Source organism: Macrobrachium nipponense, chromosome 14 (assembly GCF_015104395.2).
Source record: "Macrobrachium nipponense isolate FS-2020 chromosome 14, ASM1510439v2, whole genome shotgun sequence".
NCBI lineage: Eukaryota > Metazoa > Arthropoda > Malacostraca > Decapoda > Palaemonidae > Macrobrachium > Macrobrachium nipponense.
In genome coordinates this window covers 48,982,030-48,998,484 of record NC_087207.1, presented here as the reverse complement: position 1 = coordinate 48,998,484, position 16,455 = coordinate 48,982,030, and the positions used below count along the sequence as shown (strand labels likewise).

Below are 16,455 nucleotides of genomic sequence, written 5' to 3'. Positions count from 1 at the left end.
ATTGAACATTCATTCCTTCTAAACATTACTTACAACTGTGTGAGGGTCTACCGAAGCTTTCGGTAGCCTCACCATGCATCCCTCATTTACACACTGTCTTCTAACTGTAAAGCTAGAATCCGACATCATGAGAAATATCCAAAACCAAGTCCAAAAAACATTCCACGAAAGAGTATGCCAAACCAAAGATCCAATACGTCACCAAAATAACCGGCTTAGAAGATCAATAGCGATGAAAACACACGAAAATCAAATCAGGAGTAACAACAACAATGTTGCTGTCACGGCCGATAGAGAAAATCTGTCTTAGAAAACGGAATGATTCCTATTCCCGCACCAGCGGCGGGGCGGTATATCACCTGACCTACCTGTAGAGTGTGCCGCGAAATTCGAATTTCTATCGGGGACGACGGAGTCTAATAGCTAAGTATATAATCTGACAGGTAAGTTGAATGCATAAAAATAAGGATGGAGATCAACCACCTTCGATCTCTATCAAAGAGAGTTAAGGAGAAGTCTTCCTCGAAGAAAGCTTCAATGGTGAACAGAATAACTAAGACGATAGTTCAAGCCAAACTGGATGTTCCCGTCCGTTCTTATCTATTCCAGGTTGGTCCGCCTACTGTGAGATAGTCTTCTTTCAGCAGCAGTCTTCTTCCCAATGCTAGAAATTCCAGGAATTCGAGCATAGGCGAGGTTCCCGATTATCGTGTAACAATTATCAGGGATTCTCGTCTCGCTCACTTTGGACCGTGGTCTCGCCTAAGTGTTTGGAGATCGTAAAAAACTCGAACACTCTGAATGCGCTAGAAATCCCGTAGAATTCTAAGCAGTCTGCAAAACCCCCACCGAATTCGTCAAACGATATCGGCTGGTGGTCCTCTCGATTCCCTAGAAATCGAGAATGGGGCAGGATCCCTCCTCAACGACTGGAGCTTACGTCAGGTACGACCCAAAGGTCCCCCCGGTAGCGCAGTCCCCCAACGTGGGATCCTACAGAGAAATCTCTGTAGGATCCCTCCCCTTTCCCTTCCCTTGTAGCCGTAAGGGGAGAGGGAATGGGGGAGGAATTGGATACTCGCTCGCCTTCCCAGTGGAACTAGCAGTTGGAGAAGAGTAGGAGCAGCCATCGCCGCCTCTCAGAGTCTGGGAAAACGTATCGTCAGGAGAAAACGTTTTCCCAAGGAGGGTTACGAACTCGCCCTGTAGGTAAGGGTCTGCCGCCACTGTGAACGTCGTCTGGGTGGGGCTGATCGACACCTGACAGGAGAGAGCCGATACCGTCCTCCGACTCATTCCAGTCCTCATCGAGGTCGAAACCTCTCAGGAGGACCGGAGTGGAGGGGTATCTAAATACGGTGTCCGAAGACACGTAGAAACGAAACGCTGTCGCAGTAGAGGAGTGGAAGTAGCTTGTTCGACCCGGTCCAGATCTGAGAGAGCCTTCTTATCCGGAGACAGAGACTCTGGTTCAAGACGAACCGGCAAGCTCTGATCGCGGCAGGCCCCACCATCGGTTTGGGTTCCCTCTCGGGCCCCAAAACGACTCCCGAGCCGATACGTGGGCTCTGCTGGTGGGAGCGGCGATCCTTCCCGAGGTCATTTGCGCTGACGAATCAGCGCCATAACCTCGACAAAATTTCTCTGGATCTCGGAAGTCATAGCATCTTGCAGAGTAGGACCGTCAAGCCCCTCGAACAAGAGCATTCCGAGAACCTCCCCCTTAAGGAGGAGGAACTGCGATAGATACCTCTCGGATTCCTCCTGCCACTTGCGCGTACGTCCTGGTCGGTCCGTCCGAAGATCGTACCTGGTACTTACGGCGTCGTTACGGGATCGTGTGGGGGCATGCCCCTCACGATCACCCAGCTGTGCCTCGTCTCTTCCTGGTGCAAACCGAGGAAGTTGCAGGCACGGGAGAGGAAGACATGACACGCTCCTCTTTCGCTCGCTGGCAGAACCAGCGGGCTTGGAGGGCTGCAGGCGATCGCCAACTTGCAGGCCTAGTCGAGCCGTTTCCCAGGGAAACTGCTGGACCGAGAGCAGCGGCCCCGATCTTGTGTGCAGAGGAGTGCTGCTGTCCCCCTATCCGCCCGGTCCCTGTGGGAGCGGCGGTCAGGAGACCTGCAGAGACCACTGTCGCGGTGAGAGTGGTGCGTGTCATACCGCTGGTACCAGCCGAGGCTGGCACCAACAATCGAGAGGGGGGAACCTCTTCCCAGCCTCAGCCCGTGGCTGGTCAGAGACAGTCACGTCTACCAGGGTTACCAGCTTGGTCGCTGCGAGAGCGGCCGCTGGCCTGGCGAGAGTCACCTGAGCTGCTCTCACCAGCTTCTGCTCTGTGGCCACGGTCCCTGGCGCCGAGCGAACTCTGGCGCCAAAATTTGGCTATACCGCTCTCCCGCGGGAGATCGTATACTCGGAACTTCTCGCGAACGAGAGCCGAGCCGGAACCTGGCGTAGCGGCAGCGCCGCAAACACCAGGCGAGGAAATACCGGTGGTAGTCGTATGCCTCTGGTCCCCGTCTTCTTCTTCCTTTTGCGGAAAAAGGGGAGACGGGCCCTGTTCCCAAAGAGCAGGAGGACCAGCAGGAAGGAACCCCCCCAGCGAAGAAAAACCCCCCCAATCCCACGGGAGTGGAAAAACGAGCCCTTAGTAAGTTCCCGAAGGAGCCTTCTTAGGGGGGAACCCGGTTTACCCAGGTGGTCGCTGCGAGATCGGCCGCTGGTCTGGTGAGAGTCACTGAGGCGGCTCTCACAGCCTTCTGCTCTGTGCCGCGGTCTTGGCGCCGAGCGAAGTCTGGCACCGAAACTTTGGCTGCACGGTCTCCCGAGGGAGAGCGTACACTCGGGATCTCTCGCGAACGAAAGACCGACCGGAACCTGGGGCGTAGCGGCATCGCCGCTAGCACCAGGCGAGGAAGTACCACAGCGCTAACTGGTACTCCTCTGGTCCCCGTCTTATCTCTTCCTTACGGAATGGGGAGACGGGCCCAGCTCCCGAAGGAGCAGGATGACCAGCAGAAGGACCCCCCGTCCCACCGGGGTGTGGGCGGGCCCTTAGAAGTTCCCGAAGGAGACTTCTTAGGGGGGGAGGCAGCCTTCTTCTTCTTCGGCTTATGGGCCTTAGAAGTCGAAGGGGAAGAGGCAGCAGCAGACGATGAAGACGAAGATGACACCTTCCTCTTCTTCTTCCTCTTCCTCGTCAGCTCACGCAGGACAGTCGTCAGGTCCTCCATCCAGGCCGGAGCCGGGGCTATTGCCGAAGCAACACGGCCCGACTGCACCTGTCCGGAAGGACCTGGGACTGGGGAAGATACACCGTGGGCAGGACCAGCATGGACAGGCGCAGGAACGAGGAGCGACAGGTACAGCAACCAGCTCAGGAGCGCAGGAACAGCGGCAGCGGTAGACCCAGAAGGGACAGCCAAGCCAGCAGCGGGAACCACATCAGCGGCAGGTACGGCAGGCCCAGCCATCGCCTCGTAGAATCATCGGCAGCCAGCGGGAACCTGGGTACTGGCGGCCGGTCCAGGGGCGAGCTGCTGGAACAGCGGAAGTCTGGGCAGGCAATACGAAGAACAGGCAGGCGGCGGCGGCATAGCCCCCTCCTTAACGGCGGCGACCGGCCCTATAGCGGCAGACGGCGTCACCCGACACAGCATGGGGAGTGTAGACCAGGCGGGGGGGAGCAGCATAAGCGGCCGTGGAGGTAGTAGTGGAGACCGCCCCAGACCTCGCTAGACGCTGCAGCAGCCCGTGGATGCTAGGCACGCCCTGCCAACCGCGGTGGTCCGCCATACCTGTCCAAGGTCGTCTCCCACGGATGTAGCACCTGCGGTAGCACAGATAGATTAGTAAGAGGGGTTCCCTCACGCACGGGGGGGAAGACATGCCCCCCACCCCGAACACAAGGAAGACCCCAAAAATACAAAATACAACGAGCAAGCTGAGCGGGGGGCAGGAAAGAAGACGAAGAATCGGATACCAAGGGAGTCGTGGGAGAGCTTTCCGACGACTTCCTGGCAGACCTTTCGCTTGACCCCTAACCCCCGCACAGCAGTGAAAAGTAATATAAAAAATGAAACAGAATACTGCACTTGCGATTCGCTTCATAGAACTTAAAGGGTAAGAGCGGAAACTTGATCCACAATAATATGATGCTATAAAAATAAAATATATGAAAATGAAACAGAATACTGCACTTGCGATTTCACTTTCACAGAAAATAATCGTAAGGATCAATTCCCGGGAAGAGCGAAAATTGATCCAAATTAAAATTGATGCAAATAAATAAATGAAAATGAAAAGAATACTGCAATTGCGAATCCACTTTCATTGCATTCTATCATACAAAATAAGAGGCTCGTGCCGAGCGCAATCACGCTTTCGGCAATGAACGCACAGGGCAAAAATATAATGAAAAGAGTACTTACATTTTTCAATTACACACTTTCGCCCAAAATACATGACCTCGGCGCGAGCGCGCCCGCCCTCGGCACCGAGACATAATTCAAGGGTTCAATTCATGAAAAGAGAGAAAATCGCCGCATCTACGGCAATAGCTCCATGTTGGTTCATAATTAAGTAATAAAAATGAAAAAAACAGTGTACTTACAGTTTCATTTTCAAAGTCAAAAAACAAACCTTAGTGAAAACACAATATAAACAAAGCATACGACGATGAAAGCGGGCAGAGAGCGATGACGAACACGTCCTTCACACCCGCGGCCGAAAGCAAAAGTGATTGCCGCGCGACTGTCGGGACAAGCAGTAACTACCGTTCTCCCCTTGTTCGAAGCTTACGGACCGTTCCAGCTGCCGCTAGCTACTTACCTTTCCATTGTTAAAGGACCGATGGTTTGGATTACGTATCGGAACAAACAGAATGTTGAAAGTGGTGATGAAGTTGAAATTCTGTAAAAAAAAAAAAAAAAAAAAAAAAAAAAAAAAAAAAAAAAAAAAAAAAAGGAAAAAAAAAAAAAAAAAAAAAGGCCTACGTAAAGGTAAAAAAAAAAAAAAAGAAAAAAAAAAAGAAAAAAAAAAAATTTTAATTTTTAGATTTTTGTAAGTTAAGTGTTCCACGTTTTGTTAATGTGTTTTTGTAAATTTTAGTTTTATAGTTATCCTTAAATTTTTTGTGTGTTTTTCGTAAAGTTAAGTGTACGTACGTACGTACGTTATCTGCCGTTTGTCCTCCTCTCCTCTGCCGCCACTTTCGGAGATAGCCTCACTCGAAAGATAAGCTTCCACATTTTACGTTACAGTAATAATATTTCTTGTACACTAATATACACTTTATTTACAGGTTTTGCATTTTATTCTCAATTTAGGTATTGAATGGTTCAATTGTTGTAGCATTTCATTGTTTATAGGTCAATTTAGCTTTATTATGAAATTTACTGGGGTTGTTTTGGAGGGCTTGGAACGGATTAGCCATTTTACACGTAAATGTGGTTCAAGATATGAAAAACTTATGATACGAAAGGCGCCTCGGAACGGATTAATTTCGTATCTCGTACTACTGTATATATATGTATAGTTCCACTCACCATTTTGACTTTTTAATCTTTAAAATATAAAACATAAACCATCTGTTTCAATACTTTGTTCTATTGGAAAAGCAATAGCCTCAGCTTTTGCTACGAGAACTGCACTAAAATTACACTTAATCACGTTACAATTGCAGGACATAATTTGTCTAGATTTCTAACCAAAATCTGAAAACTTGAATTTTCTTTTACCTCAATCAACTCAAAAAGATAAGTAATGGTGGGATAGAAAACATGCTACCCAAAATAACAGACATTCTAAATAAATTGTGACCCTTCAAAAATAACAGCTGACCCTTTCATCCATGAACCTTAATTTGAAGCTTGACAGCCATAGGTAAAACTTTAACCAGAGTCATTCAAGTGCAATATTTTATTCCTTCGTGAGCTGTAGTTACTTAGATCTGGATCTTAGCATAAAACCCAACAATGATGGACAAATTTACAACTGAATGAAGAAGCAAAATTATTGCCCAACTGGTAGTGGTTAAAAAGCCATTCAGAATAGAAGCTGTTAACCAACTATACATATTTAGAGTGACTACCAAGACCTGAAAAAGAACTACACAGTTATGTTGTATATGGAAATAAATCTGTAGAATAAGCTAAACCTCTTACCTGGTGGGCATCATGGAATAGAAACAACCATACCCATCCTTGACCATGGGTGCTACACCTCCAACAACTGGAGTGTAACCAACTGTGCTTGAAGATATGACAAAATTACCAGCACCACCACTGCAAAAGAAGAGCCAGTTGAAACTATGATTCCAATTATTCATAATATATACTTCCTTCAACATTCCTTTCCCTTTTACATTTTAGGTTTTAATTTCGTTTTGTTAAACTAAATTCTAATATTAATTATGGTTGTTACTAATTTCTACTAGTTTAGTAAATTGGCTTCACTGTTGGACAAAAAATATAAAAAAGTAAATCTTATTGGTATATCCTTAAAACTTAAGTAATACATGATATAGCTAAGATGTTCATTACACTCGTAGGCATCCCTTAGATTTAGCGATAGCAATGCCAAAGAAAAGCCCAAACCAAAATTCTGCAGTAAAATCCATAAAAATAACAAACCAAGCAATTTAAAAGCAAATCAAGCAATTTGGATGCTATTAACTACATAGTACAAATAACTTTAGAATAACATTAAGAAAAAGTTATCAATGCAAAGGCATGTCCTTTGTTTAAATGAGGATTCATCACTGTAAAAACAATTGCAGATGACAACAGGAAAAAATAGTTACTATGTAGTATCAGTACATACCAGTAAAAATATAGAAGGCAGATCAATAAACATATTCATATCATTTCCACCTGTACTATATCAACACTGTGCATGGGAATTTTGAGGCAGTTTCCTGGTTTTCATCTGCAAATTATCTGTTAATCTATTAGTCTCATTCACAATAGATTAAAATATAAAAAAACTAACAAAACAATCCATTGAGATATATCACGAATAAACCCTTTAGGCCGACCCTATGAAAGTGAAAATGTTAACTCAAGTTGTTCTATTAAAATATTTATCAATACTGATAATAATCTACTAGGGATTCCAGGCAAATCCAGAGGGATATCTGACATTACTAGCACTGTAGTGTCAATGTCAGCGTGGATAAGATCATGGTCATTAGTATATAAAAAAAATTGAATATCACCCTCAGTGTAACATTATATAATTTCAGGACTTCATTCAAGTCCTGTACTAAAGTTGCCACATAGCATTACCCAAGAAAGGAAAGTTGCCAGATGTGACCATACTTCATTCCAAACAGAAATCAACATGTGGCAATAAGAGTAGATTAAAAATCTACACATGAAGGTCTCGTCTCAGAAAGGAGGATGCATGGATGACTTTCCCTCTTATTGTCCGGGATAGAACAGGGACGCGATGGAATTGAGTCCTTTGCGCCCATTGCTGAAGCAATAGGAACCAGTTCTCTTGTTCAGAAAATTTGGGGCTATATGCCATGTTTGTTGTAACAGAAGGGACTTTCCTTCAAAATGATATACATATAAGAAAATGTTGATGTGTTTCAACAGAGACCTCAACTGGGCTCTCAGCATGGGTATAATGTTACCATACTCTCCATACAAACTGATATTGTCAAAGAGATGATGTCCGTAGTTCCTGAACTAGGTACCTAGCAATGCTGGTTGAGTAATTTTCACTGTAGACACACATGAAGGTCTCGTCACGAAAGGAGGATGCTTGGAGGACTTTCCCTCTTACTGTCCGGGATAAAACAGCGGACGGCAATGGAATTTGATCCTTTGCCCGGTGTTTGAATCAATAGGAACTGTACCTGTTCGGCCAATTTTGGGCTATTACATAGGTGGTTCCGTTGAAAGTCAGAAATTTGTTCTAAACCTTAAAAATCTGGGACAATGGAGGAAAATACTATATCTTCCATTTGTTCCAGTCTTGTAGAAATGTATCTCCTGCTGTTGCTTGATAATCGTTTCAGATACACAAAAACCAGAAGTTGGTGATTCTCACATGTGGCAAACAGGTAGGTACACTTCTGAATGTGGAAGCATGCTGCTAATTAACTGAAAAGAGTGACTGTCTAACATCCCAATTGGTTGAAGCTGTTGTATCCCTTGATAGAGATCTGCATTACATTGAGAGATCTGTGAGGCGAATTAAAAACAAGTGCCACTTTTTTGCTTGTGCCATCAAAAGGATGGATAGCATTACTGCACTGAGAGGAGACAAACGTGAGCTTGACCTCTTGATGCAAGATATTGCAGTCACGTTGTCTAGGACCAACAAAATGTGTCCCATCTGGAGGTTTCAGTTTTCTGAGAGAGAAAGGCAGCCATCACTCCAGAAAGTTTATATGACATTTCCTCAGAGTAGGTGCCCACCTCCCTGCTACCTGACAATCCTCCCAATGGCCTCCACAACCTGTCAGAGGCAGGGTGACCTGTTTTACCAGAAACCCCTTCCAGTCCATGGCCAGAGTATATCCCCAACTTTCTGGCTCTTTTGATGAAGTCAGTTTGAGAATCTTTTTTCTTGCCTGTGTTAGCCAGAATTTGTTTAACTTTTTTTAGTTGCAATCTGAGGATTGAGTCTATCACAGATGCAAACTGTAACAGGCCCATCATGTGCTCCAACTGACGTCTGGAAATGCTGGGCTGTGAAAGAAACCTTTCCAGGTCCTTCCTCATTCAGTTTTGAGTACGTATTGGTGGGATGAAACAACTGGCCATGAAAAGCATTCTAAAAGTCCCAGCCCACTGAAAGTGTCTACTGGGTTTAAGGTGGGTTTGTTCCAATTTATTAGAGAGCCTTTTAATTGGAGCCTGTTGGCTACCACTCTTAGGCTTCATAAGCCCTCTTCTCTTTCTTACCAGAGCCTTAGGAGGGGGTGGACAGGAATTGCTGTGCAAAAAATGTGTTTGTTCAATTTTGATAAGTTGAAGATCATTGTCGTTACTTACAATAACGACATGAAAAATCAATTTTTAATGAATATCTATGTTCATGTTGTATATGTAAAATGTTCCTTTACATTACATGGCGTTAAGTGGAAATGTGCTAGGTTGTGTACAAATGAATGTTTTATTTTATATTTTAATTGTAATAAGCATTGTTACCAAGGAATATTGTCTTGTGAATGGTTTGTATAATTGGTTAACCAATGCGATGCAAGTTTTTTGATAGTTTCGTTCGGTTCGTGTTGTTTTGGTGGCTTCGTTCATTTTGTTGTTAATTTTGTCGTGAGCGAACGAGGCCGAAGTCGTGGGTTTGGGTTTGAGAGAGCGAACGTATTATTTTTCACGACGAGTGAGCAAAGGGAACGGAGGGAGTCGCTTCTCAACATTGGTAGAGTGGTTTGGTAACAGAACGTAATCAGAGTGAAAAGAATTTCACTTCGATTAACGATGTCGTTCCTTCCCAGCATTTAATGAAGTGGATGGATTAATCAACCGAAGTTTTGGATGAGTATCATATATTATTTAATTTGCCTTGACTGGGATAAATCGCTAGGGATATTGCATATCTGTGCGTGGGATTCCGTGACTGGGTAAAATTGAATATATATTAGTGGTATCGTGGTTTACCCATGCCTATTGTAATCCGAACTCGGCAAGAACTTCATATGAAACTAGTAAGTAATAATTCGGGGGCAAAGCACAATAGAATATAGTACGTATGTCCTTTCATGTCTGTAACACAACGCAATGAATTCTTTATGTAGAGAAAGGGTCTTGAGTTCTCTTAAACGAATCTGGTAATTAGTAATTTCTGTAATTGACTGAAGTCATTATATGTTGTTGCTTGTTTGACCCTAATGAGTAACAATATTTGGTGCCGTGACCAGGATATGTCGGCAGTATATTTGGTGTTGTGAGCCAAGTTGGTAAAAGTTTGTAGTACTTGTCCGCGGTATATATGATGTCGTAAGCCAGTTTTGGTGAATCTTTAGTATAAGTCCGCAGAAACATGTTGCCGTGAGAACCAGGTTTATGTGAAATTTGTGAGATTTTTTTATAATTTCTTAGTTTTGAACGCCGATCATATAATAGTTTTTTTGGTTTAGTCACGTTGTACAATTAGTACCGTTGATTATTCTATAGGACATTTACGCAGGGTTTCTTGCTATTAACTATGTTGTGTTGATGTTTTCCCTAACCTTGTTGTCTCCTTTTGTTTTTGCGCGTTTCTTTAAATTAGTATGCGGTATCCTGCTTACATAACCAGACGTGGTTAACCCGTCTCCTTTTCTCTTTGTGAGGTGCCGCAAGAAACATTAAATTTACTTTTTTTTCGCGCCATTTGTAGGTAAGAGTGTATTCAGGTTTGATTAAAACAGTTTGAATATGAAGTTTAATTAAATTAGTAAGGCCTTGTCCTGCTTGCCTTAAGCCTTAAATTTGGTTTTGTTATTTTCCCTTACTTTGAATTAATGTAAAATTTCTCGTTAGAATATTATTTCTCGTTTAACAATTTAATAATGAATCGTAAAGTAGCTATTGTGGGACATTCTCATGTCACCCATATGGAGAATTGTTTTCATAGTGGTAGATTGGCATTATTGGAACCCTTAGAATACGTATAAGACATTTGGTAGACCAGGGGCTGTTACAACCAACCTTATGACACCTGGCCTGATAACCGAACTTACTACCTATGGGCCTAGTATCACTATCTTGTTCATAGGTAGCAATGACTTAGATGTACCAGGAGATAACCCTAACCTGGTGAATAGTATTCACAAAAATATTCTAGGATTGGTAGAAAGTCTACGTACAGTCAATAATTCAGAGGTTTTTGTTATGTTAATAGAAATACAGTGAGCCCTCGCTAACTTCGCGGTTCGACCACTGCGGATCACGACTTCGCAGACTTTTTTCATTACGTATGTATATATTATAAAAGAAATATATCGCGGTTTTCCAGAATTTCAGAAAATTTCTAAAATAGCCGCGATATATGAAGACCCCCAAATATTTCGTTAATTCCATTAATAATTAGTAATATCTGCTCTTACTGATGGTTCATTGCATTACATATGACATATAAATTCAGTACAGAAAGAAATAAAACACGAAAAGATTATGTGATCATACGATAATTGAGTATACAGTAAAATTAAATCGAACATGAAACGCAAATCAGATGCGTCTGACTTTGTCATATTTGAATGGTGTAAGGCTGCTGATGGCTACTACTACAAATGTAATGGATGTGCATCTTTCCGTGAATCTTTTGTATGTATACGTAATACTGCATCCAATAATATTGTTTGTTGCAAAAATCACATCTCGAATAAGCGTACATATCCTACAACAAAACAAGCGTAATAGCGTACGTAAGCATATATAGTACCTTGTATTTGAATTTTGTAACTACTACGTAGCATGTAAGACGGACTGTGATTGGTTCCAATGCTGTAGATGACGAATCAGCTCCCAAGTTTTGTAATCTAGCCTGTGATTGGTGTTTTGACCGCTTCTCCGATCCGCAGCAGCTTGGCTTGTCTCCAACCAGTAGCATCTTCTTGCGGCCACTTTGTTTGCCGCTCTCTCGCCGGGGTAGATGCTGCTACGTTACTGTGTAACTTTAACCTGTGCTGTGCGTGACTGTTTGAAGTTGAACTTTTTGTTGAACTTTCTGTTTAACCCCTCAATGGCTCCCAAGCGTTCTGCTTCTGCTAAGGCTGGTAGTGAGCCTAAACGCCACCAGAAAAAATGATGACAATTGCTGAGAAGGTGACACTTCTCGATATGTTGAAAGAAGGCAGAAGTTACGCGGCCGCAGCCCGCCATTTTGGAGTGAACGAATCCACCGTTCGCTACATTAAGAAGGACGAGGCGAACATTAGAAAGACAGCTGCCATCACCTTTAGCAGGTCAGCGAAGCGAGTTGTTACTGCTCATAATAAAAACGATCGTCCGTATGGAAGGTGCTTTAGCAATCTGGATTGCCGACTGCCGGAAGAAGAACATAGCCTTGGATACGAACACCATCCGAACCAAGGCTTTGAGTTTGTATGAGAATTTTGCGGCAAAGGAACCTCAAGACAACGATGGCGACCATGCTGAAGAAGACGAAGATGATGTACTAGATGAACCTCAAGCAGGGACATCCACTGATTCCCTCCCAGCCTCAGAAACAACGTTTTTCCGCCAGCAAAGGATGGTTCGCGAAGTTTCAGAAACGCTTCGGCCTGAAAAGCGTTCCCCTGCATGGCGAGGCTGCTTCCGCTGACACTACCGCTGCTGAAACTTACGCGAATGAGACATTTAAGAATATTATCACTGAAGGTGAATACAAGCCCGAACAAGTGTTTAATATGGATGAGACCGGCTTGTTTGGAAGAGAAATGCCGTTGCGAACTTTCCTGTTCAAAGAAGAAGCCAAAGCCTATGGCTTTAAAGCATTCAAAGGTCGTGTTACCCTCGTGATGTGTGGCACTGCTGATTTTTGCTAAAGCCGGGGCTTATTTACAAATCGAAAAAACAAACCCCTCGCGCTTGAAAAATAAAAATAAGAATCTCCTTCCCGTGTACTGGATGCACAATCCAAAAGCATGGATTACGAAGATGCTGACCTCCAACTGGTTCCAAGAGTGTTTTATCCCGCAAGTCAGTAAATATCTCTTGAGAGAAGGGCTTGCCAGATCCTTCTCCTTATGGATAACGCTGGTGGACACGCAACTGATCTGTCGCATGAGGGCATTCAGGTTGAGTTCCTGCCACCCAACACAATGTCATTAATTCAACCGATGGACCAGGGGGTTATCAGGGCGTTCAAGGCCCTCTACACGAAGAATACCTTGGCGGACCTCATTGCGTGTGTGGATGCTGCCCAAGATGATGAGGATGAAACATTCAATTTGAAGGCATACTGGCGGCAGTACACAATAGCCACGTGCCTGCAGAACACCAGAAGGCACTGAAAGAAATGAAATCTGCTACTGTTAATGCGAGTTGGAAGAAGTTGTGGCCCCAGATTGTTTACGATGACGAGGGATTTACACCTGCTGAGATTCAACACTCTGCAGTACGGAAATCTGTGCCGTTGGCTGCGATAATTGGAGGTGACGGGTTTGGCGACATGACGACTGAAGACGTCGACGAGTTGTTGGACTGCCATTCCCAGCCGCTAACTGACGCAGACCTCGAAGACCTGATGAAATCGGCCAGTGACGAAGACAGTGAAACACAGGAAGAGACCCAAGAAATTGTCGAAGAAATGGGCTTAACATTAGAACGGCTTGCCAAGCTCTGCAACCTTGCGAAGGAGTTGAAAGAATTGTCGCAAGAGTGGGACGAGGATATGGTTCGTTCTCTGCAATTCTGCAACAAAATCGATGAAGACATGACTCCCTACAGGATGCTCTTCGAGCGAAAAAAGAAGCAGCGGCAGCAACTTCCGATCACAATGTTCTTCCAGCCTCGCAAAAAAAGAGCCAGTTCCTCCTGCTACTATGCCTTCGGAAGAAATTGAAGAATGTGTCCCAGGAAGAAGTTGAAGAGGCGTCCCAGGAAAGACACCTCCGTCTGAGAGACGTAAAATACTATCATTGGCTGCACAGTAGAAACATCATCAGCTTCATCATCATCATCATTTCTGTTGTGCAGCAAATTCATCGCCATCATCATTCAAGTTTTTATTCAACTTCTTTCGTGGTGAGTACAGTAATATATTTTTTTATACTTTAATATTCTAACATTTTAATATTTGTGCCTGTTTTAGTTTAGGGTACTGTAGTACATGCAATAGGTGTTCTGTACATTAAAGGGTGGTTTGTTAACAGTACTACGTATAGGGAGGGTTTTAAAAGTCTGAATATACATGTTAAATAATACGTAAATATGGTGTCCCTACTTCGCGGATTTCAGCTATCGCGGCTGGGTTTGGAAACTATCTACCGCGATAAACGAGGGTTCACTACATAAAACACCATCTAGAACCTCTGCCGATAACTATCAAAAAAGAAAAAACTATTTAAACAAAAAACTTAAAGCGAGATACAAGATTTAGGGTGATCCCTACTTTATTATCAGAATGTGATTTAGCAAGAGATGGGATTCATTTTCATCATAAAAGTTACAGGGCGTTGGCTCAACGTATTTGCGTTGAGTCAACAAATATGTGACAAGTAAAGGTGGTAGAAGGTGAGTAGGATCGTGGTTACTACCCCGTCCTTCCCCTTCAGATTTAGGGCTGGGTTAAGTATGGGACAAGGGGCCTGCACATTCCACTATGCACGTATAATAAAATTCTCCTTTTCATTGATTGTTTAATTTGGGAGAAAATGATTGGGTGATGAGTCACCTTTGTGAAAATTTGAGCTAATTTAACTTTTGAACCCAGTTATTATGGTTGGATGCATATTTATTAATTATTGAAAATTTGAATATATTATATTGTATTTGTATTTTCTGAGTTTGGTCTTGTCACAATGGAGTCGTTGACGCATAGAGGGGGTTGGCGTGCAGTTATAAATCCGTTATCACACGTTTATTGGGAAGATGACCGAAGTGATCGATTCAACTGATATTGATGCTATAACTTCCCTTAGGGAGGAAACAAACCCAAAGTTGACATTAATTCGCCAGTTGAATTTGTTTTTGGATAATAATGTAATGAAATGTAGAGGCAGGCTGGAACACGCGACACTGCCTGAAGAAGTCAAATTTCCTACTTTACTACCAAAGGGTTGTGTTCTGAGTAAGTTAATAATAAGACGACATCATGTGATGCAAGCACACATGGGGTGAACGCTACTGTAGCTAGCGTAAGAACAGGAGTTCTGGATTCCACAGCTGCGACAAATAGTCAAGAGCGTGTTACACATTGTGTGTCTGTAAGAAAGTTCAAGGAAAACCATATAGAACTAATATAAGTAACCCTATTGCCGGAATTCCAGGTACAACGGAAACAACCTTTTAGAGTTACGGGGGTGGATTACACCGGGGCTTTATGGATAAAAGAAGGGAAGCAAAATCCGGAGAAGGTGTATGTCATACTATTCACATGCCCGATCACTAGGGGTATACATCTGGAAGTAGTCGGAAACCAGTCCCGCTGACTCATTCCTCATGGCCTTCCGGAAGTTTAGCAGCCGTAAAGGCTTTCCTTCATTAATGTCGAGTGACAACGCCACTACTTTCGTAGCAGCATCTGATATCTGAAAACGATGGCAGACAGCCCCCTTTTTCAAAAACATCAGGAGAACATCGAGTGTAAGTAGAAATTTATACCAGCAAGAGCACCTTGGTTTGGTGCAATCTGGGAGAGATTGATCAGACTATTGAAGACCTGTATGAAGAAGGTAGTCGGTCGAGCTCTTCTCAGTTATGATGAATTATCCTGCATTTTGGTGGAATTGGAATCTATCATAAATGACAGGCCACTAAGCTACACATCGGGGGACCTTAATCAGAAGGAGATTTTAACACCTAATCACCTGATCTTGGGTAGAAAATTAAGATTCTTTCCCAAGGAAACAATTAATTGGGAGGAGGTATCTGAAGATCCATTGTATAGTAAAACTGGAAATGTAGAAAAGAGATTCCTTTACATATCCAAATTGTGTGATCAATTATGGAAAAGATGGGAACATGAATATTTGATTTCTTTAAGAGAGACTCATCGAATTGGAGTCCAACATAATTCTTGGCCCAAAATAGGAGATGTCGTCCTCGTACATGATGAAGGGCCAAGAAACAAATGGAAGTTGGGTCAGGTGATTCAGGTGCATGTGGGGTCTGACAATGTAGTTAGAGTAGCTACCCTCAAAACCTCCCATGGTCAGATCATGCGTCCCATTGTGAAATTGTACCCGTTAGAGTTGTGGAAAGAAGTTGAGACTCCTGATCCTGCCAAAATTCCTGAAGTGAGTACCCGACCATCCAGGAAGGCTGCTCGGGTGGCTGCAGAAACTAGAAAAGATTTGATTCAAAAGGGACTGTTGTAAATACTAGTATATTATGACTTTTGGTGGCGGGGAATATGTCGTTACTTACAATAACGACATGGAAAATCAATTCTTATTGAATATCTATGTTCATGTTGTATATGGAAAATGTTCCTTTATATTACATGGCGTTAAGTGGAAATGTGCAGGTTTGTGTACAAATGAATGTTTTATTTATATTTAATTGTAATAAGCATTGTTTACCAAGGAATATTGTCTTGTGAATGGTTTGTATAATTGGTTAACAATGCGATGTAAGTTGTTTGATAGTTTCGTTCGGTTCGTGTTGTTTTGGTGGCTTCGTTCGTTTTGTTGTTAATTTTGTCGTGAGCGAACGAGGCCGAAGTCGTGGGTTTGGGTGAGAGAGCGAACGTATTATTTTCACGACAGAGGTGAGCAAAAAGAACGGAGGCAGTCGCTTCTCAACATTGGTAGAGTGGTTTGGTAAC

The 16,455-nt window shown here is 43.4% G+C and overlaps 1 protein-coding gene across 1 annotated transcript in view; it reads right to left on the bottom strand.

Moving 5' to 3' along the window:
* LOC135226492 (peroxisomal carnitine O-octanoyltransferase-like) overlaps window positions 1–16,455 on the bottom strand; it is a gene marked incomplete in the record, with an annotated part of 719,233 nt that overhangs the window by 74,858 nt on the left and 627,920 nt on the right. Inside the window, 1 exon segment of the mRNA XM_064266109.1 lies at window positions 6,171–6,290. Within this exon segment, the coding sequence (XP_064122179.1) occupies window positions 6,171–6,290 (120 nt within the window).